This window comes from Penicillium argentinense (genome assembly GCF_028826775.1).
Source record: "Penicillium argentinense strain IBT 30761 chromosome Unknown utg000010l_segment0_segment0, whole genome shotgun sequence".
NCBI classification, from domain to species: Eukaryota; Fungi; Ascomycota; class Eurotiomycetes; order Eurotiales; family Aspergillaceae; genus Penicillium; species Penicillium argentinense.
The window spans coordinates 2,954,073-2,981,230 of NW_026622669.1; the positions used below are offsets into that span (position 1 = coordinate 2,954,073).

Sequence of the window (27,158 nt, forward strand, 5' to 3'; positions counted from 1 at the left end):
GCGAGATGCCCAAGCGGCGGCAATTAACGTGGATATAGGGCCATGAGCCAGAGACCAGCTCTTTGACCGTAAAGAAGAGAGACTCGGAGATGGAGAGGGAATAAGTCGCAGGAGTCGACGCCTGCAAGGGCGTTGCATCATTGCATGTGAACCTCGGGATGCGGAGGCGGCACGTGCCCGGGGAAACTCCAGGTCACACTGGCAGTCTGCCCCAGCATTACGCCGGGTCAGACAGAATATGGGGTAGAGGTACCGGTACATTTATGTACTCGAGTAGTACCTCCGGTGAGATGCATCTCTGCTGGCGACCACCGTACCTGGGAGGTAGCGGGAAATCTATATATATATACAGAGTGGTGCAGCGGATGTGCTACGGGCCGAGAGATCCCATGCCCGCTCTCCCCAGCATCTCCAGTACGTCCAGTACGTACCAAGGTACCTAAGCTATACAATGTATCTGCCACCCACGCTGCCCTAGGACACTCTCAGTCATGTAGGAATATCCCAGCGGCACGCATCCAGCTCTCCTAGGGTAGTCCTACGAGAACCGCCGCGATTACTCCCATGTTTTCCCGCCAATCCCAGCCGCACCGGGGCCATAGCTCCCCGGTGGGTTCTGGGTGAAAAGGGGGCAGCTGGTTGCCCTCCACCCATTCACAGCGTACACCCAAGCAAGTGGAGATGCCCTCGATCTCCATCACCGTGCCACCGTGCTATTCTGCAGCCCTTTTTGGTTCCAGGCCTTGCGCTAGCCCCTCGACCCATCCGCATCGTATCTTGTAAATGGGACAACCACCTCCATGCGTAAATACTAGTAACACGACGACATACACTGTAGTAAGTCGGGAATATGGATGTTGATGCTCCTGCTGACGCCAACGCCGGTGCCTGATTGGCGTGCAGGGGTGATTCGACCGTAGGCGCCGGGGCGTGCGACGGGATGCAGTTGGCACACGGGGGGTCCAGCACTAGCGGGAGGAGCTAGACTGCGACTGCACGACTAAAGAGTAGGACAAGAGCAGGTTCCTCTCTTTTACACCTTCCACCCCCACGTGACATCCTCTCCTCTTCCCCCTTCTCCCCTCTCCCCATCCGCCTCTGTGCTTGCTGTGTCTTCTCGTCTTGGCACGTTGTGAACCTCCGGGGGCCAAAAGGCGGTACGTGCGATTCTCCGCCCTGCTGATCCAGGAGTGTGTTGACATCTCCATCAGCCGCGCTCGCTGTTCTTTCAGATCGCCCTCTGTGACCACCGGCCTCGCCCCGATTCCGACTTGCGTCTCTCTCTCTCGACTCCGGCATTCAGTTCGGCTGCAGCAACCCTCAATGCCCGGAGCGAGCGAGGGGAGTGATCCCTCACCCTCTGCTCCCGAGTCTGCGGGCAAAGCACCCATGACCACCACCGACACTCCCGAGGCCTCTGGTAAGTCCCAAGTTCCTCCATCAATCGCATGCCGCTTTGCGATGCGCGATCCTGCAACCCGATTCCCGTCGCAGGACCAAAACCCCCTGACCACTGCTAGGCCCCAACTCTCCCCCCAACCCGATCGCCACCAGCTCCGGCAAGCCTGACCAGCAGTCCAAGCCGAGCGCGTCTACGCAACCTGTTTCGTCGGTCGCGCCCACCGCGAATCCCTCAGACACCGTGGAACCGGTCGAGATGCCCAAGAAGCATCATCTACTGATCCCAATGCCGTCGCGACGATCATCCAAAGCCGAGAAACAATCGACTTCGGAAAAGACCGATGAGGTGACTGTGAATGACCCGTCCCGCCGTAGCTCCAAAGTGAGCATCTTGAAAGGCAAGAGGGATCGCAGTCGCGCGAGCAGTCGGCGGTCGCGACGGACACAGGAAGCGGTCACCGCTGAAAAGAGCAACGAGGCGACAACTCCCACCACCCCCGAGATGAACGACCCTTCAAAGCCCACACAGAAGAAGACTTCTCGATTCCTCGCCTTTCTGTGCTGCTCGTCTCCGGACGCTGATGGCGATGACTCGGCGTTACCGCCGAAGAAGTCGACCAAGTTGCCACCAACTTCAAACCGATTGCCCACTCCAGACAAAACCGAAGCGCACACCGGTGATTCAAGTACAGCGGAGTCAAGAGATCCCGCGTATTTCGCAGACGAAAAAGCTCAGCCAATTGTGAGCTCGGAGAACTCCCAGCCGAAGGCCGAAGAGCATGCGAGCCATGCCCCTGAAGACGCTCAGACCGAAGGAGCTTCGGCGGCTGCTGGGAAATCTGAAGCGAATCCCGCGAACGCAAAGGAGGAGGAAACTACCTCAACGACAGAGAACGGGGTCGTATCGGAGCCGAAGACTCACGGTGCCGAGCCTCCAATTCAGGATAAGCAGACCGTAGGGGACGAAGCACCCCCGGCCGTGGCAGATGACGCTTCGGCCAAGCAACCTCTGTCCAGTGATGCAGACGATTCTGTACATGAGGAAGAAGTGCCACCTACAACGGTGTTACCTCCACCTCCTCCTCTGCCGGTCCCTGAGGCACCCAGTGCCCCGGATGCAGACGATCAGCGATGGTTGCTCCCGCCACCGCTGCCGCATCTCCAGAATCGAAAGTGTTTGGTTCTGGACCTTGATGAGACGCTAGTTCATAGCAGCTTCAAGGTAAGAAATCCCAACCATCATGAGAGACAAGTTGGTTGTGTGCAAGGAAACTTACCATTGATCCAGGTTTTGGAACGAGCGGACTTTACAATTCCCGTTGAGATCGAGGGTCAGTACCACAATATCTATGTGATTAAGCGTCCTGGGGTCGATCAGTTCATGAAGCGAGTCGGCGAACTTTACGAAGTGGTAGTTTTTACCGCTTCAGTCTCCAAGGTATGTCGATCGCGGTGGTTGCGCCCCCCCCCCCCAAGATGAGAGTCGTGCTAATTCCTTTCAAGTATGGTGATCCCTTGCTGGATCAACTGGACATCCACAATGTTGTCCACCACCGTTTGTTCCGTGAGAGCTGTTACAATCACCAGGGGAATTATGTCAAGGTATGCTCCTTCAATCTCCTTGAAATGGTCATGGCCATTGCTAACTCTGAAAAGGACCTTTCCCAGGTCGGTCGTGACCTTCGGGAGACGATCATCATCGACAATTCCCCCACGTCCTACATTTTCCACCCACAACATGCGATCCCGATCAGCAGCTGGTTCTCTGACGCTCATGACAATGAGTTACTCGACCTAATCCCCGTTCTTGAGGATCTTGCCGGCCAACAAGTCCAAGATGTCAGCATGGTCCTGGACATTACTCTGTGAAACTTGATGTCCGAATCTTCTTTACGCCAGAGATTCCCCCCCAATTGAGCGTGTCATTTTCTTTTGTTTTCGATGCGAGAAAAGCCTCTGTTCTCTTTTTGCAAACTTGCCAACATAGTGTACCCTATGAACGACGGGTCTTCGCCCCGTACTTTTGTTTCCACTACACCTCTTCGTGAAGCTTGACCATTGACCCAGATAAGGAACTGGTTCTCCGCCGGGTCATGGCCCATCTGACGCATCTGTTGTGCTCCTATCTATTTTCTATCTTTTTGTTGCCATAGCCCGCATTAACCCTGCCATCCTCTGTTTCTCAACATTTTTTCTGTGCCCATGATCTTTTTCATTTGACCATGCTCCCCGAGCGAGCTCTCCCCCTTTCCTATTCCCGTCGATTCCCTGTCCCATGTCGTATTTTCTTTTTTATCACAATCCCCCGCATGCTCCAATGCATTCCGCAGGCGTCTATTGATTATTATGCCCCTTGTATCTTCCCTCCACCAGTTTTCGTTCTATTGCGTCTTGCTACCCAGTCAGCTACTCTGCCAGTCAGTGGGGGTCTAGCTTGTCTACCGAACAATCCAAGTTCCTCATTGGGCTGGTTTTTCAGTGGTAATTTTCTACGACCGTGTCATCTAACAGTTTCCCATTATAATGCTGCGGTACAGAAGGGCCTATAGACTAAGACTAGTATGGTGCTGAAGTGACATCCACAATATACACGACTGCTATGGTACTTTATGCTATGAACCGTGCTCGAGAATATTTCTCGTCGGGAATAATCATCAGCTTCACTAATTGCGTGCTGTTCCGGTTCCTGTCCCTGTCCCTGTAGTCGTTGCCGTAGTGGTACTAGTAGTGGTAGGCCCTTTTTGTGTCCATGGTTGAGTCGTCGCCGCATTGAGCACCACCGCCTTACATGGGGTGATGTCGACCTCACCACCTTCCGGTTTTTGTTTCTTGAAACACACCCCTCCATACCGGCTCAGGCCAACTCGTTTCCTGTTTTCTAACCCCCCCGCCTTCTCCGAACAAAACTCTCCAGCAATTTCTCTTACTCCGCGGAACCTCGGCGCCCGTCCAAAGCTCCCCGCATCGCACATCCCACCGCCCGCCACCTCCAGCCATCCCACTTCCCTTCGACCTTGCCAACCATGAAGAACAAGGAAGGCTGGGACGGCAAAATGCGCGTCGAGCCGAAAGCTATCATCACAAACCCGGAGGCCCTGGAGGACTCGGATTACTCCGACCCGGAAGCGCCTCCCGTAGAGGAGATCGACGCGGACGAGGGTAGGAATTCACCTGCGAGACTCGCAAAGGAGCTCACTCGCTGAACTGAAAATTGGGACTGATGAGCTGGCAGATCTACTGGCGGATGAAGACGTGAACACCGAGGTTTGTTGCTATTCCTGTCTCGAACCGTGAGCGTTGTTGCTGATTGCTGCGGGTTTTAGGATATCGATCTCGTGCATTGTCGCATATCGTCGCTTTCGGCCTTGCATCTGGAACGATTCGAGAAGCTTCAGGTACGACACCCTACAAATGTGGCCTGTGTTTCAGCAGCGATAGAGTCATTTGCGGCCTGGATGCGATTTTCTCTCTCTGTTTTCTTTTGTCCAGAAAATCCCGCTGCGGAGATACGGAGTCACCGACCGGTCCATTAATGAACCTTCTGACTGGGACACAGAGACTATGCCTTCGCCAGAACCAAATACAACGCATCAATTTCCCTTCGAACATTACCCCGACCATGAAGGAACTCGACCTCTATGACAACCTTATCTCGCACATCAAGGGCCTGGATGAGTTTCGCGACCTGACTAGCTTGGACCTGAGCTTCAATAAGATCAAGCATATCAAGAACGTTTCGCATCTTGTTCACTTGACCGAATTGTTCTTCGTGCAGAACAAGATCTCGACAATTGAAGGGCTAGAAGGGCTGAATAAGTTGCGGAATTTGGAGCTAGGAGCGAATCGGATCAGGGTATGTGTTCTGTGACTTCCTGCAGCTTGGCGCATTAGCTATACAGCTTCGGGGCTATTATAGAATACTGACCTGTCCAGGAAATCGAGAATCTCGAGACCCTCTCTGCTTTGGAAGAGCTCTGGCTCGGAAAGAACAAGATCGTTGAGATGAAGGTGAGTATTTCTACCCAAAAGACCAACACAAGAGAAGAATCCAGAAGTTGATGACTGTGCAGAACCTTGATGCCCTCCAAAACCTCAAAATCATCTCCATCCAATCCAACCGCCTCACAAACATTACCGGTGTCTCCAACCTCCCCAACCTCGAAGAACTCTACCTCTCCCACAACGCCATCACAGACCTAACCGGGCTTGAAAAGAACGTATCCCTGCGAGTACTCGACTTCTCCAACAACAAGATTTCCCACCTAGATCACCTCTCCTCACTTAAGAACCTGGAAGAGCTCTGGGCCTCGAACAACCAGCTTGCTAGCTTCGAGGAAGTCGAGCGTGAGCTGAAGGATAAGGAGAAGTTGCAAACGGTTTACTTTGAGGGTAACCCCCTGCAATTGAACGGGCCAGCTGTCTATCGAAATAAGGTGAAGCTGGCGCTACCACAGATTGTGCAGATCGACGCAAGTATGTGTTTCCATATCCTTATCCGAGCTTGGCCTTTCAGAGTCATTCAAGAGTATTAATGCTCTCTTCTCTAGCCTACCTGCGGGTTTGATACGACCTCTTTATTTCTTATTTGACGAGTCCTGGTTGGAATGATAGCCTTGATGTTTCTTTGTATGACCATGATCAGATTTTACCAGGTGACCAGTCTCGATGAGAAACGAACGAGTTTGTGCTTGCTATGATTTCCTTGTAGCTGGTATTAGGAGCTCTAGACGGGGAAAAGAGAGTAAACATGTGAAGAGGATGAGAGTAGATCCTTCATATACCCAATTTACCTGTAGTTCCACGCGCCTTTGGAAGCTTCTGTAGTATGTACATGTCTTTATATACAAAGTTGAGAATTTATGACTGGCGGACGACCTGGCATCAGAGTGTCCATGATTTCACATCTTCGCCTGTTTCTCAAGTAACTGTGCGCAGTAGTGGAACTTCTTCAACGATGACCAGTGTACTGTCCATTCCTGCGCCAGGACGACCGCGGCGGGATACACACCCGATCAAATCGGGGACCGGAAAAGTTGAAGCTGTTTCAGAGCAGACAATCGGTCCAGCCGTTTTCAATTGCCTCCCACCCCAGTAAATTCAGCCAAGGCGACAGGTATTGTCTGAGATGGATAGTGTTCTCGCAAACGAATCCCATTGTCTTGCCGAGGACAGATGTATAAGATAAGTCCTCAGTCTTCCACATCCTCAGTGCGACTCTTCCCAGCCTGCCGTGTGGCTACATTTTTCAAGCCAGTCCGCCTAGAATGCTGCATCACTGGTCTCGGGTTCTGTACCAGCCTGCTCTGCTGAGCGCCATTCTTGAAAAGCTCCATTAGACTGATGTGCATTTCGTTTGGGTTCTTCCGTCTCATATCGTGCGGCGTGAGCTGGGGTGTCTCCTCGTATGGGCGATGAAGAGTGTTGGTGAGCTGGGGCAGTGGGATGCCATTTTCTTGACTGATCAAGTCTTTGAGAATGGGACTGTCCACATCGCGGGTATTGTAGACGTTGTGTGGAGGAGCCCAGAAGCCGTGGAAGGGTCTGGGTTCGGACGTGATGGTGCAGGTGATCTGTCGCCTGATGCGGTCGGGACCGAAGACCGATTCGCGTCGGGCGATGTAAGGTGATGTTATTTTCCAGCTTGTGGGCGATTCGGAGGTTGTGGTGGTGTCCGCGTCTTTCGCTTCGGGGAGGTCGATGTTCACGGTCAATGGTGATGCGGCAATCGCGCGGTCGGCGGCTGCTTGGTCGTCGAATATGGCTATGACGTCGCGATTGAAGCCGTTCGCTTCTTTGAAGAAGTAGTCGTACTGATGGAGTTTAGATTAAGATCTGGGTCGAGGTTCTGGGGAGGACTTGGATGTACCTTGAGGTTCTTGAATGTCTTGACTTCGCCGAACTTTCTGAGCGCGGCGAGGATCGGTCGAGTTTCCAGAATGCGTTTAGGTCTGGGTTTCAGCTTTATGCGCACTGAGCCGCCGATGGGCCCAATCGCGCGAGGCGTGGCGCCGTAGGGTATCATGACTGGGGAGACGTTGACAATCGGCGGAAGTTGAGCTTGCACGGCGATTCGGAGATGCGGAGAGCAAAATGTCGATCTGCTCTTGGCACGCGGCGAACTATACAACGGCCACTCCGGCACCGGTCGGGGAGGTGCAGATGGTCATGCTTATAGTCAATATTGTGGACATTGAGCACGAGTAATGAGTCTGACCTGATTTATTTTTTACGATCTGAGACTGAACGTCAAATAGTCTATTCATATGTTGCTGCTCGTCTCTCGCACCATGTATTTGTCATGTCGCTGGTGTCTTTGAGATTCTATAGCCTGTCCTTTTCTTGAAATGAGCCCGGATAAAGCCCATATATAGAGCGACGCTTTGATTGATATTCGAGTACTAAGATCCCAGAAGTACTATAACTAATATGTTCTGCTACAGTTTTGACCGGTGATTTGCGCGACAAGTCCCGAGGCCTGAAGGACCATCGTAGATCTGTTGCTCTACTAGCCGAGTGTTGATCTAGAGACTAATGTCAGTCAGAGATTCAGATCAAGAAAGCTCCAACAAGAATCGTCACTCACATGTTGCATTCCAAGTTGATCTGGCCTCTGCACTCCCAGCAACCGCATGCAAGTCTTTGTCTCATCCACCAGTACTGAACATTGGTCAGTTGACTTCAAAAACGTCCTTCTTATCCGAGGGACTTACTCTGCAATGTCCTCTTAACGCCATCAGCACCTCCGGCAGCTAAACCCCAAAGCGGCGGCCGTCCAATGCCGACACCTTTAGCACCCAAGCAAAGTGCCTTGACAACATCGGTCCCTCTCCTCACCCCGCCATCCACCCAAACCTCGATCCGATCAAAAACCTCGGGGCAGTACTTCCGTATCTCAAGGAGAGTGTGTACAGCTGGAGGAGATGTATCCAGTGATCTACCCCCGTGATTGGAGAGGATGATACCCTTCACCTGGAGCCGATGTAAGGAGGCAATGTAGGCATCCTCATGCGTCTGCACACCCTTAAGGACAATAGGGAGCGAAGTATGTCTGGCTAGCCAGGCGAGGGTCTCCGTCCAGGTCAGAGTTGGATCCATGCCTGCAAAGGCCTGCTTATCGCGCTGTTTCCAGCTTTCTGGGGATGCTTGTTCGGTCAGTTCGTCAATGACGTTGCCGAAGCGCTGGTCGTCTTCTCGTTTCCCCATTACCGGGGTATCAAGCGTTAGGACGAGGAACTTTATCGCACTCAAGTTGTTGATTCGGGCGATCATCGCCTCGCTTCTGCTTCGGTTGTCTTGCACATAGAGCTGCCACCCGAAGCTTTGGTTCGGCGACGCGTTGGCGACAATTTGTTCGGGTGTCATCGATGCACTGTTTGAAATGATCTGTATTGTGCCCATGCTCTGGCATGCTTCTGAAATACCCGCTTCTCCGGAAGGATGACCCAGACGGGCCTGAGCGGCTGGTGACACGTAAATGGGCATGGATGTTGGGTTTCCAAGCAACGAGGTGTTGAGATTGCACTCGGTACAGTCGATGAAAACTCTCGGCCGAAGCAGAATGGAGCGAAAGACTTCGGTATTGAAGCGCTTGGTGATCAAATCATCGGCGGCCGAGTAGTAATACGCCCATGCTTTTTTGCTGATCTTCTTCGTGGCCACTTCTTCGAACTCGTCCATATTCAACAGGGTATGCACTGGCACGTCTTCGATCTTTTCAGAGTTCGTGGCCTGTGGTTCTGATTTGGGCATTGTCGCAGGATCAACGCTGCCGAGAAGGGCTTCGGGCTTGAGATTGCTTTCGAGGGTACCCTCTGGATGCACCGGATCGTATTCCTCAGTTGCATCCTTGCCAGCAAGTTTGAGGATCACCTTTGCGCCTCCTGGGTGCTGCGAGACGAAGTCGGTTACCTATGCCTCGAGTCAGTATCTTTCAAGCTAGGCGCTCATTCTGAGGTGACTCACATCGTATACCTTTCCGTAGAGGATCACCCAGCAGCTCTCGCTGGTGTTGTGATTGGCAACTGCTATGGTGTTAGTCTAAAAAGCACGTCTTGTTCTGTCAAAACCAGGATATATCGTACCTTCGGCAGCATCCAAGACCCTCCCCATCTTGACGTTGGAATTGAAACGAGGCGTGGCTGGAATGGATGCAACCGAGCTCTATTTAAATGCCGGGCCTGCGGGTTTGGCCGACCTGCCGGTGCCAAAGGTGGATTGATTGGGGGAACAGTCATGAGTGGGGGTCTCGCAGGCAACGGGGCGTGGACCCGATAAGCGGCGACGTTTTAAAGACGGACATGCGGGGTATCGCCCGTGGGTTGGATGTGATTTGTCGGGCTAATGACCATACGCGAGAAGGTATGATAGATCGATGAAATAGGAAAACACTTAGCCTCAGTATACAATAAATTGATTCAAGAGATATGAAAGAATGGAAATCCTGACACCACAACCCCAGAAACACCCAGCCCGTTCCGACATCAAAGAAAAAGAGAAAAAGAGAAGTCACAGGTATAAGAGTACATGGCTTCAAAAATAGGATTATCATTACCAAATAATTTTGTTTTCTTGCGTATCATTAAACCGCATCCACCGGATTCTCGGCATAGCCGCTATTCGCATGCTCAGGGCCCGCCCCGTGCATGCTAGGATCATTCGACATGCGCCCGACAAGCTTATCCATCAGATCGTCGGGCGCCATCAATCCATCAAAGTGATGCGATTGATGCGGCTGCTGCGACTCGCGCGAGGCGGGCACCTGGTGCTCTGTCTGGAAGGGCATGTGGTGATACCCGCCGCCGCTCACATCGCCGGGAATAGAGGTAGAATGCGTTCCCCACGAGGCGTGGCCCTGGCTCAGGTCATCGAGGGTCTGTGTGCCGGGGCCAAAGAACCCGTCGAGCACGTTATTGCTGTCGTGGATGTTCACGCCATGTTGTTGAGGTGGCACATACTGGCTCGTATCAGGACCCATGTTGTATCCCATGCTGGGGTGGGTGAGAGGAAGGCCGTGCATGTTGAGCATCATGGGTCCGCCGCTGGTAACGCTCATACTGGTCGGTTGGGAGGTCTCGGGAGCGAGACTAGTGGAGAAAGAGTCGAGCACCGAGGTCACGGCAGTTTTATCACCAAGACTGTCTTCTGGTTTGGTGATGGCCGACATAAAGTCCAGGTGACCAGAGGAGTTAAAGATATTAGCCACATTATCGTGGGATTGAGGGTACATTGGCCATTGATGCTGGGAGTGTCCCTGGTGGTGAGAGAAGTCTTGAGGCTGAGGCGTCTGATAGACGCTCTGGGTGGGTTTGTTGAGGAGAATGGAGTCCAGGGACAGAGGAGGAAGGTCCACACCACCAGAGTTGGGCCGCGGGCTGTTCGTCTGAGTGCGGTCTGGAGGCGGAATCAAGCGGCGCCAAGTGGTTGTGCCAACTTCACCGGGCCGGGTCTGGCGGAATTTCCAAACCAGAATTGCCATGCGCTCGCTTTCTTCGACCTGGTGAGATTGAAACTGGTTCGACAGCCGCCGGGAACTGGGAGGGATCGCGCGGAGCTCCTGTACTGCAGACAGAGAGCGGAAGTAACGGCGAGTGCGTTCGTCTGTAGCATGGATCGACTCGGGCTGGCCCGAATCCTCCGCAATGCGCTTATCCTGGGTCAACTCAGTGAAGAGCCGAGCCCACCAGGATGATTCGAAAAGTGGTTTGACCTTGGTCGATTGAGGCTTGGGAAGGTCGTTGTAGGTTTCCCACAGCTCCCGCCCCTCTTCATAGAGACGAGTGCTGCACGTCCAGTTCTCCATTTGGTTAACCATTAGCACATCTCCAGCCGTGGGGTGGCCGAAGTCAAGATCCAATTGAATGCCGAGTCGAGAACCCGAGGGAGGGAAATCGGTCATAAGTTCGAGGTTGACTTCCAAAAGAATGATATCACAGTCCAGAGGGCCATTCATGTCATCGAGAGTAGAAGCCAGATGAGGGAAAGAGGAACGCCATCCACTGACATTTTCCAATGGCATGGGAGGCGCAATAGGATGGTGGAGATCTCCTTGAAGACGAGTGTATGCGTGGAGGGCCTTGTCGATGCGGTTGGCTTGCTGAGGCGCACTCACCCACATATCAAAACTGAAGCCGTGGATGTTCTTGGTGCCTACTTCCTGCATGTTTGAACCCAGTGTGTAGTGGGGCGGAGGCAAATCACCACCATATGGCTGCACTGATCTCATAGGATCCTGATATGACGGGTGTGCATGACCATAGTGACTGGATGCGGTATGATGGTCCATGGAGGATCTCCATTTCGGGACGGATGTTCCAGAATGGCTGCTTGATCGCTCGCCCGACTGCTCTCGAACTAGACGCTCCCCTAAAAACCCCGGGTATTAACATCGCGTGTTATGAAGGTTGCTGCAACCGACGTAAACTCACAATCAGGGTCACCCTTCAGAAACGAGTCCAAAACTTGAAGATGACTCGACACCTGCTTCCGAGTCCTCCTTTTGCCGGTCAACTTGAAGATGTACTCGGCAATCAGCTCATTCCGTCCATATGACTTTCCACGTTCCGACCACTTTCTCCGTCCCATTGGAGGGTTTGCTTCGAGGGCTGTACCGGATGTTAGCATTGACCGAGTATACTCAAAATAGGAAAAGGGAAAAGGTGTACCCTGCTGGAAGGCATCTTCCAACTCGTCAGACCACACAGGCTCTCCATCCTTTCCAGTGTCACGTCGAGGACGTGCCCGATACTCCAAATACTTCTGAGATTTGAGGTAGCTGCGTCCCCGTCGAGGAGCTACATTAGGACCAACAGAGTGTAGGCGCCGCAGCTTGCGTGCATGCAACCGGGCAGCCACGGCCTGCTGGTGAGCTAGACTGGGGGCGGCAACAGTTTGAGGGGCAGGAGCCGCATGAGGATACTTGAAGGCCAGCTGCTGGAGATGCTCATCGCGGGCAGCGATGTCTCCATGAACCAGACTATCAGAGTAAGACTGGACATTCCCAGAGGTATTCTGCAAAGCTCGGTCGGTATGGGCTCCCACAGACTCCAGGGACGGCTGGTTCTGAGGCATGAGGCACTCGGGTTGCCAGTCAGCAGCCATGGCAAGTGTACCAAGTGACGGGCTTCTCGAAAAGAATGACGGATTCCAAAGAGGAGGGGAAGATTGAGAGGCACCGTCAAAAGCTTACTGCCTGGCAAAGAACGCAGCACAGTCAAACACAGCTACCCAAGAACGCAGGCGGAGGGAAGAGAATGTCAGGACCTGGGAAAGAGAATGTGAGAGCGAGCAAGATGGTGTTTATAGGGAAGCATGCCTCCCCTGGGGGAAGGGTGTGGTGTCCCAGTAGCAACATTGCTACGCCAGGTTTGCTTTGCCTGCACCACGACCCTCGAACGCCATCTCCATACTCCTAGGCAGGACCCAGTCCTGGCCGTCGTGTGTCCAGGCACCGTGTGGGGAGCAAAGGACGGCCGCCAGCTGTCCTTGCCGCGACAAATCAGGAGCCCAGAAAGGGCACGATATGAAGGAACTGTGGCCGGATGCAAGGGATGCTGGAGCAGCACGATCCAGTAACGAGCGAGTCGGAGATTTTGCACTGCACGAAGTGACCTTGGCAAGCCATCACCACGGTCAGTGTCGACAACAATCGTCAGCGGTCGGTGGCAATGGCAGGCTGGCAAGAATGTCGAACCCCCAACGACGTCGTCCCATTTGTTCAGCCCAGGGTCTGGAATGCTCGACCACGGCCGGAACAGCGGTTGGAATGTAGGCCTGGGAGATCATCGTGTTGACTTTTTGGCACCGTGGGGAAAAATAACTCATGACCCTTTGATCCCAGGTGGTCGCGTGGGTAGCGGTTGTTGCGAACAGGAGAGCAGTAGTACCCAGGGTGTACCCTAGGGTAGTTGGAGAGGGTTAGGGCGGAAGGGTGGACGAGCACCTTAGAAGGGGAGCCAAGCACATGAACTACTATGAACAGCACGAGGGATCTTTAACTGCAAGGCCAAACTGACAGCCGCAGGAACGTGTTCGGGGTATCTCTTCACTCTGCGCAGGTACACTAAAAAAATTAAAAATATAAGGGAAAAAAGTGTATGCAAGAAATCGTACATCGTCGTCCTCCACTTCAACACGCAAGGGGGATATCTCAGCCAATCCATGGCCAGCGAGAGACGCGCTCACACCATTCGTGCAGGGAGGAAAGGGAAAAGGGACGCGACCTTCATGCTTCCTCGTCCTCCTGGGCCCCTACGGTAAATTTCCTTCGGCCGCCGCCCATCATCTGTTGGGCCTTGACCCGGTCCACCTGTTCCCCTACCTTCTTCTCTATCTTCGCGATCTCCTCCTCGGGATCGACAGCCTCCTCGCTCGCGAATTCAAGCACCAGTCGGCGGCCCAGCAGATGCGTGTTTTTCAATGCGTCCATGGCATTTTCCGCCTCGCGAGCACTGACAAAGTCCGCAAAACCGAAACCACGAGCCGTGCGGTCGAACTTCTGCGGCACCCGCACGGACCGGAGTTGTCCGTAGGCCCCGAAGAGTGATCGGATGTCCTTTTTCGTGGCCTGGAAGGGTAAGTTTTTGATGATGATCTTGGTCCGTCGGGCCGCGATCTTCTTGGCCGTATCTTCGCGTCTCCGTTCCTCGGCAGCGTCCATGCCCTTGTGAGAGGCACGGATGACCAGCTCGTGCTGGTCGAGCTTGTACCCATTCATGGCTGCGAGAGCTGCCTGGGCTTGAGCCTTGGTCTTGAATTCTGCAAAACCGAAACCCATGCTGAGAGTTTGACCAGGCTTCTTGGGATCGGACTTGGTCTTGATGCGTCCAGTGACAAAGCCGTCCAGTGGCCGGAAAATCTCGAGGAACTTCTCGTTGGTAGTCGAGAAGTTCAAGTTCTTGACGAAGAGAGTCGAAGTCATACTTCCCTCTTCGGGCTCGTCGGCCGCGAAAGTATCGACCGTTGAGAACCCCTGGCCCTTGCCGCGAGCCTCTGTGGTAACAGTCTTGGGGGTGACCGAAGGATCGAACAGGTCCTTTGGCGCCTTCTCCAAGAAAAGGATCGAATCACCAAGTTTGCGATAGGCCAGACTCTTGAAAGCCTTTTGGGCCTGGTCGGGTCGAGCGAACTCCACGATAGCAATTGTGCCACTGGGTGGCATGAGCAATCGAATAATCTGACCGTAGGGTTCGAACAAACTCCGGAGTTCACCAGACTTGACTCCATAAGAAAAGTTCTTCACCAGAATCGCGGTGTTTCCACGTTCGCGACCCTTAAAGGCGTCGATATTTACTCCATTAGCCGCAAAGTAAGCCTTGGTTTCTTGGATAACATGCGTTTCAGCATGAGCTTGTTTGACTGCCGCGTCGGACGATGTCGGGTCGAGCAGGTCTGCCTTGGAGACGCCTAACCTCTCAGATACGGAAGACATGACAGCATCCGCCTAGCAATTGTTAGTTTAAAGTTTTTCGTTCACGTAAAGTCTAGTAAACTTACGTTCATGTAGAGGAGTTCCAGCTGAATGATGAGGAAGTAGCACCCTGCTTACGCTTGATCTGCTTCTGTTTTTTCAAGGGAAGCTTGGACAACTCATGGTCGTCAATTTTATACGTCTTCTTGGCAGAGGCCGCAAGGACGTGCAGCACCCGGCCTTGGAAATGTTTTCTATCGAGAGCCTTGTAAGCTTCGATGGCCGCATCGGCGTCGGCGAACTGAATATAAGCGAAACCTTTACTGGTTTCGTAACGGGTATCGAAGGCCACATGTACCTAGTTCCATCAGCGTTGATTCAAAGAATAACACAGAAGCATTTGGCAAGCGGAATATTTGGGTTGCTCTTTTCAGAGAAACGAGAAGCATCTACTAAAATCTCTCGACCTGGTAACATCATCTGCTTTTGCATCGGATGTCCCTATCAGGAAACTCATCATGCGAGCAAGTGGCCAGCGTATCATGGATGCTGGCACACGTGGGAATAGGAAAAAAATATATAAAATAAAGGGCGACTTACTTCGTTGACTTTGCCAAATTGAGCAAAGAGCGGCTCAAGGTCCGCATCCGTTGTATCGTAAGCAAGATTCCGGACAAACAAGCGAGCAGAGTCACGAATGAGGTCGATGTTCTTCTGTTGCTCAGCCGTAATCTGAGCTACATCTTCAGCTTCCTCATCCTCTTCATCGTCACTGTTAGTGGCAGGCTGAGGTGCAATGATTTTAACAGCAGCGGTGCGAGATTCAAGTTCATTATTGATGGGACTCGGAGATTTGGCTGCTTGTTGAGCCCTGAGTTCATACTCAGCCTCCTCGTCATCATCCAACAGACCCAGAAGACGGCTTGTCTTTGATCGGAGCCAGTCTTCATCCGAGATAGGGGGCGCCTCGACTTCCTCCTCTTCTTTTTCTCTATTGTCCTGCATCGTTGTGTTCTCATTCCCCGTTTCTTCACTCTGGTCGGCGACAATAGGCTCTGGCTCCTTATCAACCCAATCGACACGTTGTTGAATGCGGGCCTTCTTCGCGTGGGACGGCACCTCGGTTGCACCGGTGTCCTGAGTCGGTTGGTTAATGGCCACGGCAGGCTCCTCCGCTGGGTTAACCATGCCATCATCGTTTGCCCATGTGCGGGTCTTGGAAGAGTTTTGCATTAAGGAGAGGTACTCCTGCAACTTAGGGTCAGGAGGCTTCTCATCTCTTTTACGCTTAAGCGCATTTTCCGAGGACTGGGCACCGTGGTCTGCATCAAGTCTTCGTGTCGGGTGAGCCCTTTCAGCAGGTTTGGAATCAATCTACAAAGATACTGGTCAGTCTCAAGACCAACTGAACTGGTCAGCGCGGGGCGGCAAGAAAGACGAGGGGCATGGAAGAAAATTCTTCGCGTCGACAACAAATTTTCACGTACCGGACGAGCAATGTCTACCGTGATCTTGGACATCTTCATATATGTCCTGTTGAAGTATTTGACGGCTTCTTGTGCCGCATCATGGCTCTTGAAGCCGACAAAACCCATACGGCGTTTTGGTAGAACATGGGCATCAGTGACCTGAAAACGGCCAGCAAAATGATTGCGAAGCTGGTCATTGGAGCAGGAGGGCGGAAGCCCACTGACGAACACTCGCGTGTTCTCCATGTTGGCGTTCTGCTCAGAAAGCTTGTGCAGACGTAGAAGCTTTGCCGGGAAATTTTTTTTCTCACTTCTATAGCATGGAAGGCGGTGTGTTGCGTGGTGGGTGATTGTTTTGTTGGCAATAAATCGGCCAAGGCGGTCAGCGGGTCCTGACGCGCGCTCCATCAGCACGCCAACGCTGCTCCAATCTACGAAGACATCTCCTTTGCGCTGCTTCAATCACTCCTCTGACTCTAACCGACTCGCTGCTACACAACTCTCGCAATAATGACCACCGAAAAGAAGGACAATATGGAAGGTGAGTTGTCCTCGAGCGTTGAACTCGAGAACGTTTCCGCTGATAATCTGGCCAGCGCAAATCAAGTCTGTGGACATGGTAAGGAACTCTGGTACCTGGACACACGGCGCAAGCCCTGACACTACCCAATAGACCGAGGATATGCAGCAGGAAGCCATCGCCCTTGGTATGTGACTTGGACGAAAGCCTTGCGTACGATCCTGACTGACACACCCCAGCGATCGAGGCAATGGAGAAGTATCACATTGAAAAGGTATGTCTTTTTTCTGATTATCCGGCATGAATACTTTTGGGTTCAATGTATTTCTGACTTTTTATAGGACATTGCGCAGTACATTAAGAAAGAGGTCCGCCCATTATTCGCCTACCCCTCCCTACACCATCGCTGATAAAACCCCTCCAGTTCGACTCTCGCAAGGGTGCCACTTGGCACTGTGTTGTGGGCCGCAACTTCGGAAGCTTCGTCACTCACGGTCAGTGTTAAACGCGCAGACCCTGTCCCACGTCCCGTACTGACCTCCCGGCAGAGACAAAGCACTTCATCTACTTCTACCTCGGACACTGCGCGATCCTTCTTTTCAAGACCCAGTGAGGGAGGAAGCATGTCTATTCACATGCGGGGAGATATGAAAGTGAAATATTGCAAAATGCCATTCCCAGCGATTTATTTTTTCCCTTCGTGTCATGACTTTCCCGGCTCTTTATTCATTTATTTTCCCCAGCGCTTTCTTTGCGAGAGAATTGCGACAATTGTACACAGATCACCATCAAACATAGGCCAGAACTAACGCGAATTTGTGACTTGCGTCTTGCAGTTTTGAAAAATTGTCTCGATTTTGTAGATCCAATCCTCAGTTGTGATATCCTGTCGTACGAGCACCCTATCATATGGACCTCACGTGCCGCCAAGCAGCCAAGCCACAGACAGCGCCCCAAACGCCGCTGCCTTCGAACATCAACCTCCCTTCCTCATCTTCACAACAGTCGTCATGGCTTTTTGTATCACATTTGGCACCCATGGTAAGTCACGATTTCCGATCATCTGGGCGGAGCTAGCAATCCCGGAGTGGGGGCCTGTCTGTTCCTGACACCGGTCCTTCGGGTGTTTACCCATGTGGACTCCTCCGCCCCATTTATACCGCGGGACACTGATTCAAGCCACAGAGTTCACGGGCATGCTCGAGGGCTATGAGCAGGTGCGCGCCTACTGCTACAACTGTGAGTGTGGATTTGAACTGCCCTTAATCATTGGAAGTCGTCGTTTTTGGACATTGGACTAATGGAAGTCCCCTCCGGCTAGGTCAACACTGGAATGGCCATTGTGTCACCCGATGGTATGTACCCAAATTACTTCCGTTCTTCGCCTCTACCTAACAAACTCCAGGCCTTTCTTCACCATTTGCTTTATTGTAGGTCTTTGATGATTGATTTCCGCGACGTCCCTTAGGTCGGGATGTGACGAGATGACTAACATCACCATGACAGCCCTTGATCCCGCTTTCAACCCACAAGTACAAGGTAATGATTCTTGTCTCCAAATACCAAATTCGCTTCGAATTTTAAGGCAGATGGCCTTTTCAGTGCTAACTTATCTCAAGGAGGTTCTTTGTTACACCTGCCGCGTTAGCCAGGATCTTCGGTAGGCTACCTTGTTTCTATCGTTTGAGCATTTCCGAACTCAAAAGCTGATGATATACAGGGACCGGCCTGACATTACCCCTGATACTCGGCCACCACCTCATATGGCATGGGGTCCGCAGCCGCCCCCTCAAGCCTATGGTGGAGGCTATCCGCAGCAGCAGCAGCAGCAGCCGCCGCAGCAACAGCAGCAGATGGGATACAAGTGATCCTTGAGTCGATTACCGGACAGCCAAAGCTTCGGCAAAACCTTTCTTATTTGTCTCTATTCCGGGAGTAGACAGGGGAGCATGGCGGGGAATAGGTGCATGTTTCCGCCTGAGCTCAACGGGATTGTTTCGGCGTCAGTTTTCGACATTTTTGCTTTCCGATATCAGCAATCGAGTTTTGAGCAACTTTACGGTTGTTTCGAGCAGTATGGTGTTTCAATTTGAACGAGTAGAGTCAATTTCAAGAGAATTATTATCGTGAAGCTATGAACAGGGGTATAAAAGAAATCAAAAGTCCCAACCATGCCAACCTAAGAAACAAGAGATCAAATCATAAGCTCATTATATAAACTTCTCAAGTCGAAGAGTTCTTTGCTTCCTTCTCCTTATCACCGGTCACTTCTATCGGCGTTACGGCCCCCGAAGGCTGAGTCTCATCCGCCTTGCCACGGTAAACAGTCGGCTTCCGACCCATTAGATCGAGAACCATCATTCGTGACGTGCGAATGATACTCTCGCGACCTTCGTACAGCGGGAAAACAACCACGCCGAAAAGCGTACAGAACAGCCAGATGAGACCGACAACAACCCAGCCAGTGAAGAACTTCTTGCTGAAAACATATGATGTGCCGTACATCGGGATTGGCCAGAGGATAAGGAAAGAGAAAGCAAGGAAGACGGTCAACGTGCGTGAGTACAGCGCAGCACGGTTAAGTTTGCGTTCTTCTTCTTCAGTCTGGGCAGACGAGGTTGGGTTTCCTTCACCCGGGACCAGTTCCAAATCGACGTGCGCCTCGGCAGCGACCTCGGAGTCGTCCACTTTGCGGATTGCGCGCATGGATTCATAGTCATAGTTTTGTTGGCCAAAGATGAATGTGAAGAGGGGAGAGAAAATCAATGGGCTGAGGAGAGCGGCAACGTTTCCAGCGAGCATGGGGTAGCTAGATAGAGATTATTGTTAGCAGGACTCGTTGCTGAGGAGGGAAGACGAAGACTTACTTTGCTCCTGTGGTATCCACAGTCAAGATACCAGACTCTTTCTTCGCAGTCACCAGCCATGCAATAAGCGAAACAGCCAGGCCAAGAGGCGGCGATGCAGCGGCAGCAATCCAGTTTTGACCCTTCCAGAGCAGAGTCATGGCACCGGGGAAGACAGCAGAGGAGATAATAACTCCCATGAGTAAATACAGGTATCCCATACCAATGCCGGCATAGTAAAGACCTGTCGCGAAGCCCGCCATGATGATTGAATAGACAATGCAAGACATGTGTGAGATCCAGACGAGCTTCTTGCCCTTGGCAGTGGGCTCGATGTACGCCTGGTAGATGTCGTAGGTAAAGATCGAAGAGACAGCGATCAACTGGGCAGAGAATGCAGAGGTCACGGCCATGAAGATCATCAGGGTGGTAGCGACTGCACCACTATATCCGAGCAGCTTGACTGCCGCGAAGGGAAGAACCAGACCGGCCGTGACGTCCTCACTACTCATCCGCTGCGAGCCTTCCAATGCCAGAGCTGAGATACCCATTGTACTCGCGCAGAGCCAGGGAATGGCAAACCAACAAAGGCCACCGATGACATATCCCGGGAAAGCGTGAACAGGGCTAGCGGCAATGGCTTTGTTGTAGTAGCCGTTGTCGAGGAAGACGGTGCTACTAGAGGTTAGTCGAGTGTAACATGGAAAGAATCATTGATACGAACCCAAAGTTACCAATGAGGTTGATAATCCAGAAAATGCCACCTTCCTTCGACCGCATGGTGAGGTAGCTTCCTTCGGCATTGCCTTCCACGGGATGTCTCTTCGCAGCCTCGACGAGAGCATCATAGACGCGGCTAGGAGAGCCAAGCTCGGCGTTTGTGGCATAAGCGGAGAATGCAAAGAGGAATATCACAACGAGAATGACCACAGTATGCATGTAATCCGTGATGAAGGTCGCCTTGATACCACCAAACAGAGTATAGAGCACGACACCAATGGGGAGCAAGAAACAAGCTGCGGCGGTGTGAACCCCCGTGAGCGAGGTCATCACGGCCGAGCCTCCAGTCAACAACATGGCTGTCACGAGGATGTTTGTCATGAGGCAGAATACGATGAAAACAATGTGAACGATTGTGCCATAGCGGGCTCGAATGACTTCGAGGAAGGTGTGTGCGTTCGGGGCTCGTCTCTTCAATTCGATGGCAAGGGTTGCGAAAAGGAGGATTTGTACCGTCGCGCCTGCGGCCATTAGCGATATTGAACACGATGATGAGACTTGGTGTGGAATTGAAGCTCACCAGAGGCATAGAAGAAAGGACCCGAAATTCCATACTTATACGCAACAGCCGAAGATTGGAGTAGAGTTGCTGCCCATGTCCAGCTACTGACGACGGCAGCGGCAACGAGACCGGATTTGACTGATCGACCAGCAGTCGAGAACATTTCGGAGGTTTGAACTTCATGCTGGTAGCTGGATTGTCAATTTTTTTAGTCGCCTGGTTTTCCTTCGGACATAAGAAGTGGCGAAAACTAACCGTTTCAAAGCCCAAGTGATGAAAATCATGACCAGGGCAAAAGCAAATCCTAATCCTAGGATGATGCCATACCCAAAGCCCTGAGACAAGGGTGCTGTGAATGAGACCTCACTGGCGGCCATTGTGTCGCGCAGAGTCGGTATGTCTCAGTCAATGGAGGAAGAATGCTCGCCAATGGCGCAGAAACAGCAAGTTAACCGCAAGGAACCAATATGGTTTGACAAAATGGATCAATCAATCAGCGTATGCTGGAATTATGTCCCTGTTATTATGTAGTAGGTCGCCTGTTCCAGACAGCCAAGGCTTCCAGGACCCAGGACCGTCTATATAACATCCTACCATCTCACAGGATCACCACCCGCAGCACCAATCTCCGAATTCGCACGTCCTAACCCCAGCCGACGCGAGTAAGCACCCTACCGTAGTGCTTGAGCTTAGATAGGAGGTATGCGACCCGCAATCCGGGAGCAGATAAGGGCTGCATTGCTCTCGTAATGGCATGGGAGTGGAGGAAGGAAGGGACCACCGGTTTCCCCCAAGTCCACCACGACCCGCCACCATAGCCGACGGACTGGAGGGACACGAGCAGAAAGGCGCCTCGGTCGATTCAAACACAGGCTATCGCGGATGCGAATCGGTTCGACAATGGCTTATCAGTTGCGCTTTTCTTGGCTCCATGAGGGGCGAGTTGGGAGAATGTGATTGGCGCAGGGCCGCTGGCGATAAGGAGACGGTCCAAAAGTGGACCCGCGAGTCTAGGATGCTGCTCCAAACGGGCGAGAATGCACGGCTGGATCGGGAGTGGCCGTTCATAGATTATCCAGGCCGGTACCTTAGGGTAGGTTGATATGCCTGCCGCTTACTCGATGTCTGTGGTCATTCGTGATTAGCATGTGCTAGACTGCCCGAAAGGTTGGTGGTAGGCAGGTGGTAGGGCTGCCCCACTGCCACGAGTGTCAGTGTGAGCTTAAGCTTGACACGGGCAGTTGAATCATATGGAGGTTCTTAAGTGGATTGGCCGTTGTTCATTCAGATTCGACGATGTCTACAAATTTTGAACGATCTGCGCATCTGATAGAAGACCAGCCAATCTTTTATATAAACTTAAGGAGATCGATGCTTCCACACCCCTTGGGTCTCAGACCACACGGTAGTTTATAACTAGAACCTTGATCAAACATGGCACCGATTTCCACGCCAAATTCCACTTCAACTATGGTCGTGATAAACTGAAAGCTTCATTCTACCTATTGCAAGATTTATTGCTCAGTCACCTATCTGGTCAGCCACCTGGTCACCTACGTGATTAGTTCTCTGGCGAGAGTGATATGCTACCAATATGCCAAAATAGATGGACTTCGGGCTAGGATAATTCCATCCAATCGCCTCTCCCCGGAGAGCAGAAAGCTCATTTTTCTACTCGAATAGCCGAGTCACTCAAGTCGAAGAACTAGCGGATACCCGAAAGACTAGGGAGGGAGCGTGGCTGTCTCAATTCCCTATGTGATGATCTGTTCTCTGCTCAGGAACATTCTCCAGGTCAATTCTCTACGATACACATGTTACGATAGAGCGAACGAGAAAATACCGTGTTGCTTGAAATGTCAAGTCCATTACTTCAATGCAAAAACATTTGGTTGATATGGTACACACACGTCGGATCCCACCACGCACTGAACGAGTCCTATCATCACCAAGGCTGCCACTGCTCTTCCAGCGCACGAATCGCAGAATAAGAGTTGCAGCAAAGCCCACTTATGGCGATGATAGAGCCTCAATTTACAATATAGAGTATTCCGACCGACCTATGCAGCGGATAGGTCATGGGCACTCCCAGCACCCACAAAGTAAAAAAAGAAAAAACACCACGTATGTTGAGAAAAAAATGGAGTAGCCAAGAAGAACCCGGTGCCATTCAAGGGCAAGGATCAAATATCATAGGGGTATAGGAGAGAAGGATTGAGGATTGGTGGAATAGATTGGCGTCTCGCGAACCGCGTCGCTTATGCGGAGAACTTGCGGGTGATCTTGGCAATGACTGTGGAACGAATTAATGCCTAGTCCAACGTCGGATGGGAGATCCTGCCAGTTCGAGAACCGCGGATGAAGACCCCCAGAGGAATAAAAATGATGTGAACTTACCATGCAGACCAACAACCGAGAAAATAAAGCCCAGACTCAACACCAGAACAACGACGGGGTCCACCCGCAGACCGGGGCTCTCATCAGTGTAGAGCTTCAGCATAGTACCGGACGAACCGCCAGCACCGGCGGAGCGGGTTGAGCTGGGGCGGGCATTGCGCAGAGACTCCTTGTGGTCGGCCGCAGCACGACGGCGCATAGCAGCGCGAGGACCGCCGGGAGGAGTGGGCGAGGAAGGACGGCTGACGGAGGAGCCGGAGGCGGCGGCGGCAGCACCACCAGACTTGGAGTCAGGGCCGGACTCGGCGCCGGAGGTGAGAGGAGAGGCAGGACGGGGAGAGGCCTGTGTCATTGAGTGATGAGTGATGAGTTATGGATGAGACAGATGGTTGGGAGGTGGTGATTTGGCATTTGAGAAAAGAGATGGATTTCGACTCGGAGCATTGGGGGAATAATAGTGTCGGTGCTGATCAACTGAATGTTCGGGGTAGCTTACCATCGTGAATTGAGGCGGAGGGTGGGAGCAAAGGAATGAATGAAGAGAGTTGGGGGAAGATCGAAGTTCGGGAGGGAGAGGATTTGCGGAGTTGAGGCCACGATCGCGCTTTACTGATTCGATACGAGGGGTGGTATTGGTACCGTCATTGCGAGCTTGGTCGCCCCACATAAATGGTAATTTTGCGTATGGCTTACGGGAAATCCACCAATCAGGAGTCTAATTTGGTACTACATATGGATTGGAACAACGGCACTATTGTTCTTGAACAGAAATGAGAGCAGACTTCCCAAGAGAGTTTAAAACAAATGATTTACGATGCATTAATCATAGCGTTTGTCAATATTGAAAAATTGATTCTTAGATCTAGAGCTAATGGGATCGTTGGAGCTGCCAATCTGGCATTGCACCATCGTAAGTGACATGGGGAATTTAAACACCCCGGGAATCATACCAAGTAAAAACGCCACCAGTGCCTCGTGAAGGATATGTAAAGGAAAGGCCAAACGGAGGTAAAATCACAGGAATTTGGGACCCCGCACCATTTGTCAATGGGCGATCAGAATCTGGAATGGGTCGGGTTTTCGCAGGGGAGGTATCATGTCGAGGGCCAAATGGACCGTCGAAGAAGTAATAAATGCGCAGAAATCGGGCTGAAATAAACAATGTGAACAGAAATCACATCCGGAAAAACGCAAGGAAATGATAAAAAGATATACCGCTCCAGGCCCCAACGTCGGAAGAGATCAATATGAAATACACAGTACCATTGATCGTATTTGATCAATCGATCATCATCCGGGAGGGGACCTGGCTGTCGACGTTGGAGGAAAGCTCGGTCGACTTCTCCTCCGTGCGACGCTTCTTGTTTTGGATATGAGGCTTCAGACCACGATGGAAGTTGTTGACGCACATGCAGGCGTTGATGATGGTGATCACAATGAGGATCAGGGTGATGACGGCGAAGAAGGTCATCGATGGTCGGGCTGCCAAGTAATTCGCCATGGTGGCTTCATCATACATGCGGTACAACTTGAAGATGAAATAGGCCATGGCTGCGAAGAAAAGAAGCTAGAAATTATAGGTTAGCGAGCCAGTCAGCCACAGCAGGGCCATGAGGATAAAAACTAACGATAATGGTGATCATGCCCGGGGTTGATTCCCGACGAACGAACCAGGCACCGCAGGCCAAGATAATGATCGTCACCGGAATGGCGACGATGGTGAGGTAGAACTCCGCATCATGCTTGCCTGATGATACGACCACCAAGAACTGGATCGTAAATCCAAGGAAGAAAAAGAAATCGAACTTCAGCAGCGCAATGTAAATCTGGAACGTACAAGTTAATCAGTGACCATGGGCCGATAGATAGATAGGGCGCCGTGATCCTACCTGATATGTCAGGTACCGACGCTTCATGCGAAGATCCGCGCTGATGTGTTTATAGATGGTCCAGGCGAACTCGTCGTACAGTTTCCACGCCACAAATGTCATCAAAATGCTTCCAATACCGACAATGCAGGGAATAATGACCAGGAACGGCTTGGATTCGCCCCAAACTTCCAGTGCGATTCGATGGCTTTGGTGGAGGACCGTGACCGCGGTGTTGATCTGCTCCACCTGCACTGCTCCGTAAATCAGCAGTCCCACGTTACACAGACACAGTCCGATGATCTGAATGGTGTTCTTCATCCGCAACGCATCGTACACCAGCACCAGCTCGTAGATGAAACCGAAACTGTAGAGGGCGAGGAACGTCGGGATTGTCTTTGACGCGGGAATGTTGTTGGGCTGTTCTTGGATTTGAAAGTTGGCAAAGACGTAACTAAATTAGGTCGCAATGGTCAGATTCAAATAGGCGTATTTCATGTTTCAGCCGCACGACAGGGGGAGACTCACCATTCGAGACCCAGCACTACGACTGTTTGGACGAGCGTAACGATGGCAAAGGCCCAGGTCCACTGGGTGTTGGGGATATACATCCTGCGCGGCGCGACAGGCGCGGGGGCTGTATTTGCATATCCTTCCCGTGGACGAAAGCCAGCTCGCCGTTGATACGAGGGATCGAAAGACGCAGCCCCCAAGAGGGAAGCACGCGACCCGTGAGAGGGAATCTTGCCGAAGTGCTCCGAGGCGGAGCTCGGGTCGGCGGAGTGCTTGGGAAAAGACACAGTGACGGTGTTGACCACCAGGGATGGCGGCTTTTAAAGGATAAAAGAGGAGAAAGACGGTGTCAGGTGGCACCAAAAGGCTGTCTCGTCCCTGATACGTGCGTGCGTTGAACCGCCGAGGGAGGCTCGTGTGCCCGGCTTGGCGGGTTGACTGAGTGTCGACGGTCGCGGTGAAATCAAACTCGTAGCGGGAGTCTCAGGAACATCGGCGTCGATTGTTGAGTGAGTTGACTGAATCGATAGAATCGAGATTGAACGAGCGACAGGGACCGTTCGGCGTTGAGCGCTGGTGCCTAGAGTGCCGCGAAAAGCCTGGCGATCTCAATTTTTTGGTCGTTTGGACGGTGGTCGTGGGGGATGTGCTGGAGAAGGGGCAGCAAGGCGTAAGGGACCCCGGGCACGACAGATGGCGATGGAAACGAGTGGATGACGAGGGGAGAAAAGAGTGAAAAGTAATCAGGGGCCATCTGGGGTCGCGAGGGCATTCCGCGGGTCACGGACTCGGCACGACACGCACCCGCCTTCTTCGGGCATTCTAGACTTAGCCCTCCCAACTACAGCCTGCACTGCTCCACTGCTCGTTATTCCGGCCTGAGCCCCGTCGACCGTTGCCCTAGGGTACCCTCAGGGCCTCCGTGGTAATAATACGCTAGTGTCCGCTCGTGTGGCTGCCTGTCGCTCAGCCTAGCACGCCGACCTCTGATTACCCTCGACTGTGGTCTCCAGTCCCCTCACTCATTGCGAAACCGCGGCGCCATGTCACTTCTCGGCGTAAGCCACACGGCATTCTCCTGATCGACCTGCTCCTCCAGACGGAATCTGGCCCCGGCAAGGCGTGAAACATGCAGTGGCTGTGGCTGGGGGCCCGGAATGTGGTGGCTGTGGTCAGGCCAGCAACTGGACTTGGCCCCCAACGGGCATCGTGGTCTCTGGCGACAGGAAATGCGAGGCAGTGGAAGTCTATTTCGTGCAACAATGACCCGTGACGCTGTCGAGGATCCCAGCCTTTTCTGGGGGTCGTGGTGACAGCTCTGAAACAGTGCGGAGCCCACCGCGGTCTGACATTCCATTCTTCGACGGGGCCATCGTGATCGCAATTGATGCTCACACGCGACAGCTCTTTCCTCATTCCGCACTGCTCGTCTAGACCTGTTCGTCTGTCATCTCATA

General features: G+C 52.3%; 10 protein-coding genes across 10 annotated transcripts; 3 read left to right on the forward strand and 7 right to left on the reverse strand.

Annotated features, from left to right (window-relative positions):
• Positions 1–1,657: 1,657 nt before the first annotated feature.
• On the forward strand, positions 1,658–3,270 carry psrA (putative general stress response phosphoprotein phosphatase Psr1/2; the record flags this gene model as incomplete). Its single annotated transcript, XM_056623274.1, has 2 exons — positions 1,658–2,839; positions 2,905–3,270. The coding sequence occupies 2 exons, from the start codon at positions 1,658–1,660 to the stop codon at positions 3,268–3,270; spliced, it is 1,548 nt and encodes a 515-aa protein (XP_056470690.1).
• Positions 3,271–4,424: 1,154 nt separating this feature from the next.
• On the forward strand, positions 4,425–5,965 carry N7532_010784 (putative protein phosphatase PP1 regulatory subunit Sds22; the record flags this gene model as incomplete). The annotated part of the gene is made up of 7 exons (XM_056623275.1): positions 4,425–4,560; positions 4,634–4,665; positions 4,725–4,796; positions 4,958–5,254; positions 5,335–5,409; positions 5,472–5,874; positions 5,949–5,965. 7 exons carry the CDS (start codon positions 4,425–4,427, stop codon positions 5,963–5,965), a joined length of 1,032 nt encoding a protein of 343 aa, XP_056470691.1.
• A 625-nt stretch (positions 5,966–6,590) lies between these two features.
• Positions 6,591–7,423, reverse strand: N7532_010785 (uncharacterized protein; the record flags this gene model as incomplete). The annotated part of the gene is made up of 2 exons (XM_056623276.1): positions 6,591–7,211; positions 7,268–7,423. The coding sequence occupies 2 exons, from the start codon at positions 7,421–7,423 to the stop codon at positions 6,591–6,593; spliced, it is 777 nt and encodes a 258-aa protein (XP_056470692.1).
• Positions 7,424–7,835: 412 nt separating this feature from the next.
• On the reverse strand, positions 7,836–9,510 carry N7532_010786 (FMN-dependent alpha-hydroxy acid dehydrogenase; the record flags this gene model as incomplete). The annotated part of the gene is made up of 5 exons (XM_056623277.1): positions 7,836–7,922; positions 7,985–8,058; positions 8,112–9,309; positions 9,364–9,422; positions 9,483–9,510. 5 exons carry the CDS (start codon positions 9,508–9,510, stop codon positions 7,836–7,838), a joined length of 1,446 nt encoding a protein of 481 aa, XP_056470693.1.
• A 469-nt stretch (positions 9,511–9,979) lies between these two features.
• On the reverse strand, positions 9,980–12,498 carry abaA (transcription factor AbaA; the record flags this gene model as incomplete). Its single annotated transcript, XM_056623278.1, has 3 exons — positions 9,980–11,763; positions 11,826–12,002; positions 12,063–12,498. The coding sequence occupies 3 exons, from the start codon at positions 12,496–12,498 to the stop codon at positions 9,980–9,982; spliced, it is 2,397 nt and encodes a 798-aa protein (XP_056470694.1).
• Positions 12,499–13,621: 1,123 nt separating this feature from the next.
• mrd1 (RNA-binding ribosome biosynthesis protein MRD1) lies at positions 13,622–16,521 on the reverse strand (the record flags this gene model as incomplete). The annotated part of the gene is made up of 4 exons (XM_056623279.1): positions 13,622–14,802; positions 14,945–15,107; positions 15,407–16,180; positions 16,294–16,521. 4 exons carry the CDS (start codon positions 16,519–16,521, stop codon positions 13,622–13,624), a joined length of 2,346 nt encoding a protein of 781 aa, XP_056470695.1.
• Positions 16,522–16,785: 264 nt separating this feature from the next.
• N7532_010789 (dynein light chain) lies at positions 16,786–18,663 on the forward strand (the record flags this gene model as incomplete). Its single annotated transcript, XM_056623280.1, has 14 exons — positions 16,786–16,816; positions 16,872–16,894; positions 16,949–16,982; positions 17,035–17,069; positions 17,137–17,163; positions 17,220–17,289; positions 17,344–17,404; positions 17,730–17,836; positions 17,981–18,034; positions 18,072–18,150; positions 18,201–18,225; positions 18,302–18,334; positions 18,415–18,455; positions 18,516–18,663. The coding sequence occupies 14 exons, from the start codon at positions 16,786–16,788 to the stop codon at positions 18,661–18,663; spliced, it is 768 nt and encodes a 255-aa protein (XP_056470696.1).
• A 355-nt stretch (positions 18,664–19,018) lies between these two features.
• Positions 19,019–21,300, reverse strand: N7532_010790 (sodium:solute symporter family protein; the record flags this gene model as incomplete). The annotated part of the gene is made up of 5 exons (XM_056623281.1): positions 19,019–19,604; positions 19,663–20,316; positions 20,366–20,882; positions 20,942–21,114; positions 21,179–21,300. The coding sequence occupies 5 exons, from the start codon at positions 21,298–21,300 to the stop codon at positions 19,019–19,021; spliced, it is 2,052 nt and encodes a 683-aa protein (XP_056470697.1).
• Positions 21,301–23,181: 1,881 nt separating this feature from the next.
• On the reverse strand, positions 23,182–23,672 carry N7532_010791 (SEC61-beta family protein; the record flags this gene model as incomplete). The annotated part of the gene is made up of 2 exons (XM_056623282.1): positions 23,182–23,216; positions 23,321–23,672. 2 exons carry the CDS (start codon positions 23,670–23,672, stop codon positions 23,182–23,184), a joined length of 387 nt encoding a protein of 128 aa, XP_056470698.1.
• A 927-nt stretch (positions 23,673–24,599) lies between these two features.
• On the reverse strand, positions 24,600–25,799 carry N7532_010792 (uncharacterized protein; the record flags this gene model as incomplete). The annotated part of the gene is made up of 4 exons (XM_056623283.1): positions 24,600–24,887; positions 24,949–25,146; positions 25,210–25,642; positions 25,717–25,799. The coding sequence occupies 4 exons, from the start codon at positions 25,797–25,799 to the stop codon at positions 24,600–24,602; spliced, it is 1,002 nt and encodes a 333-aa protein (XP_056470699.1).
• Between the last annotated feature and the right edge of the window lie 1,359 nt (positions 25,800–27,158).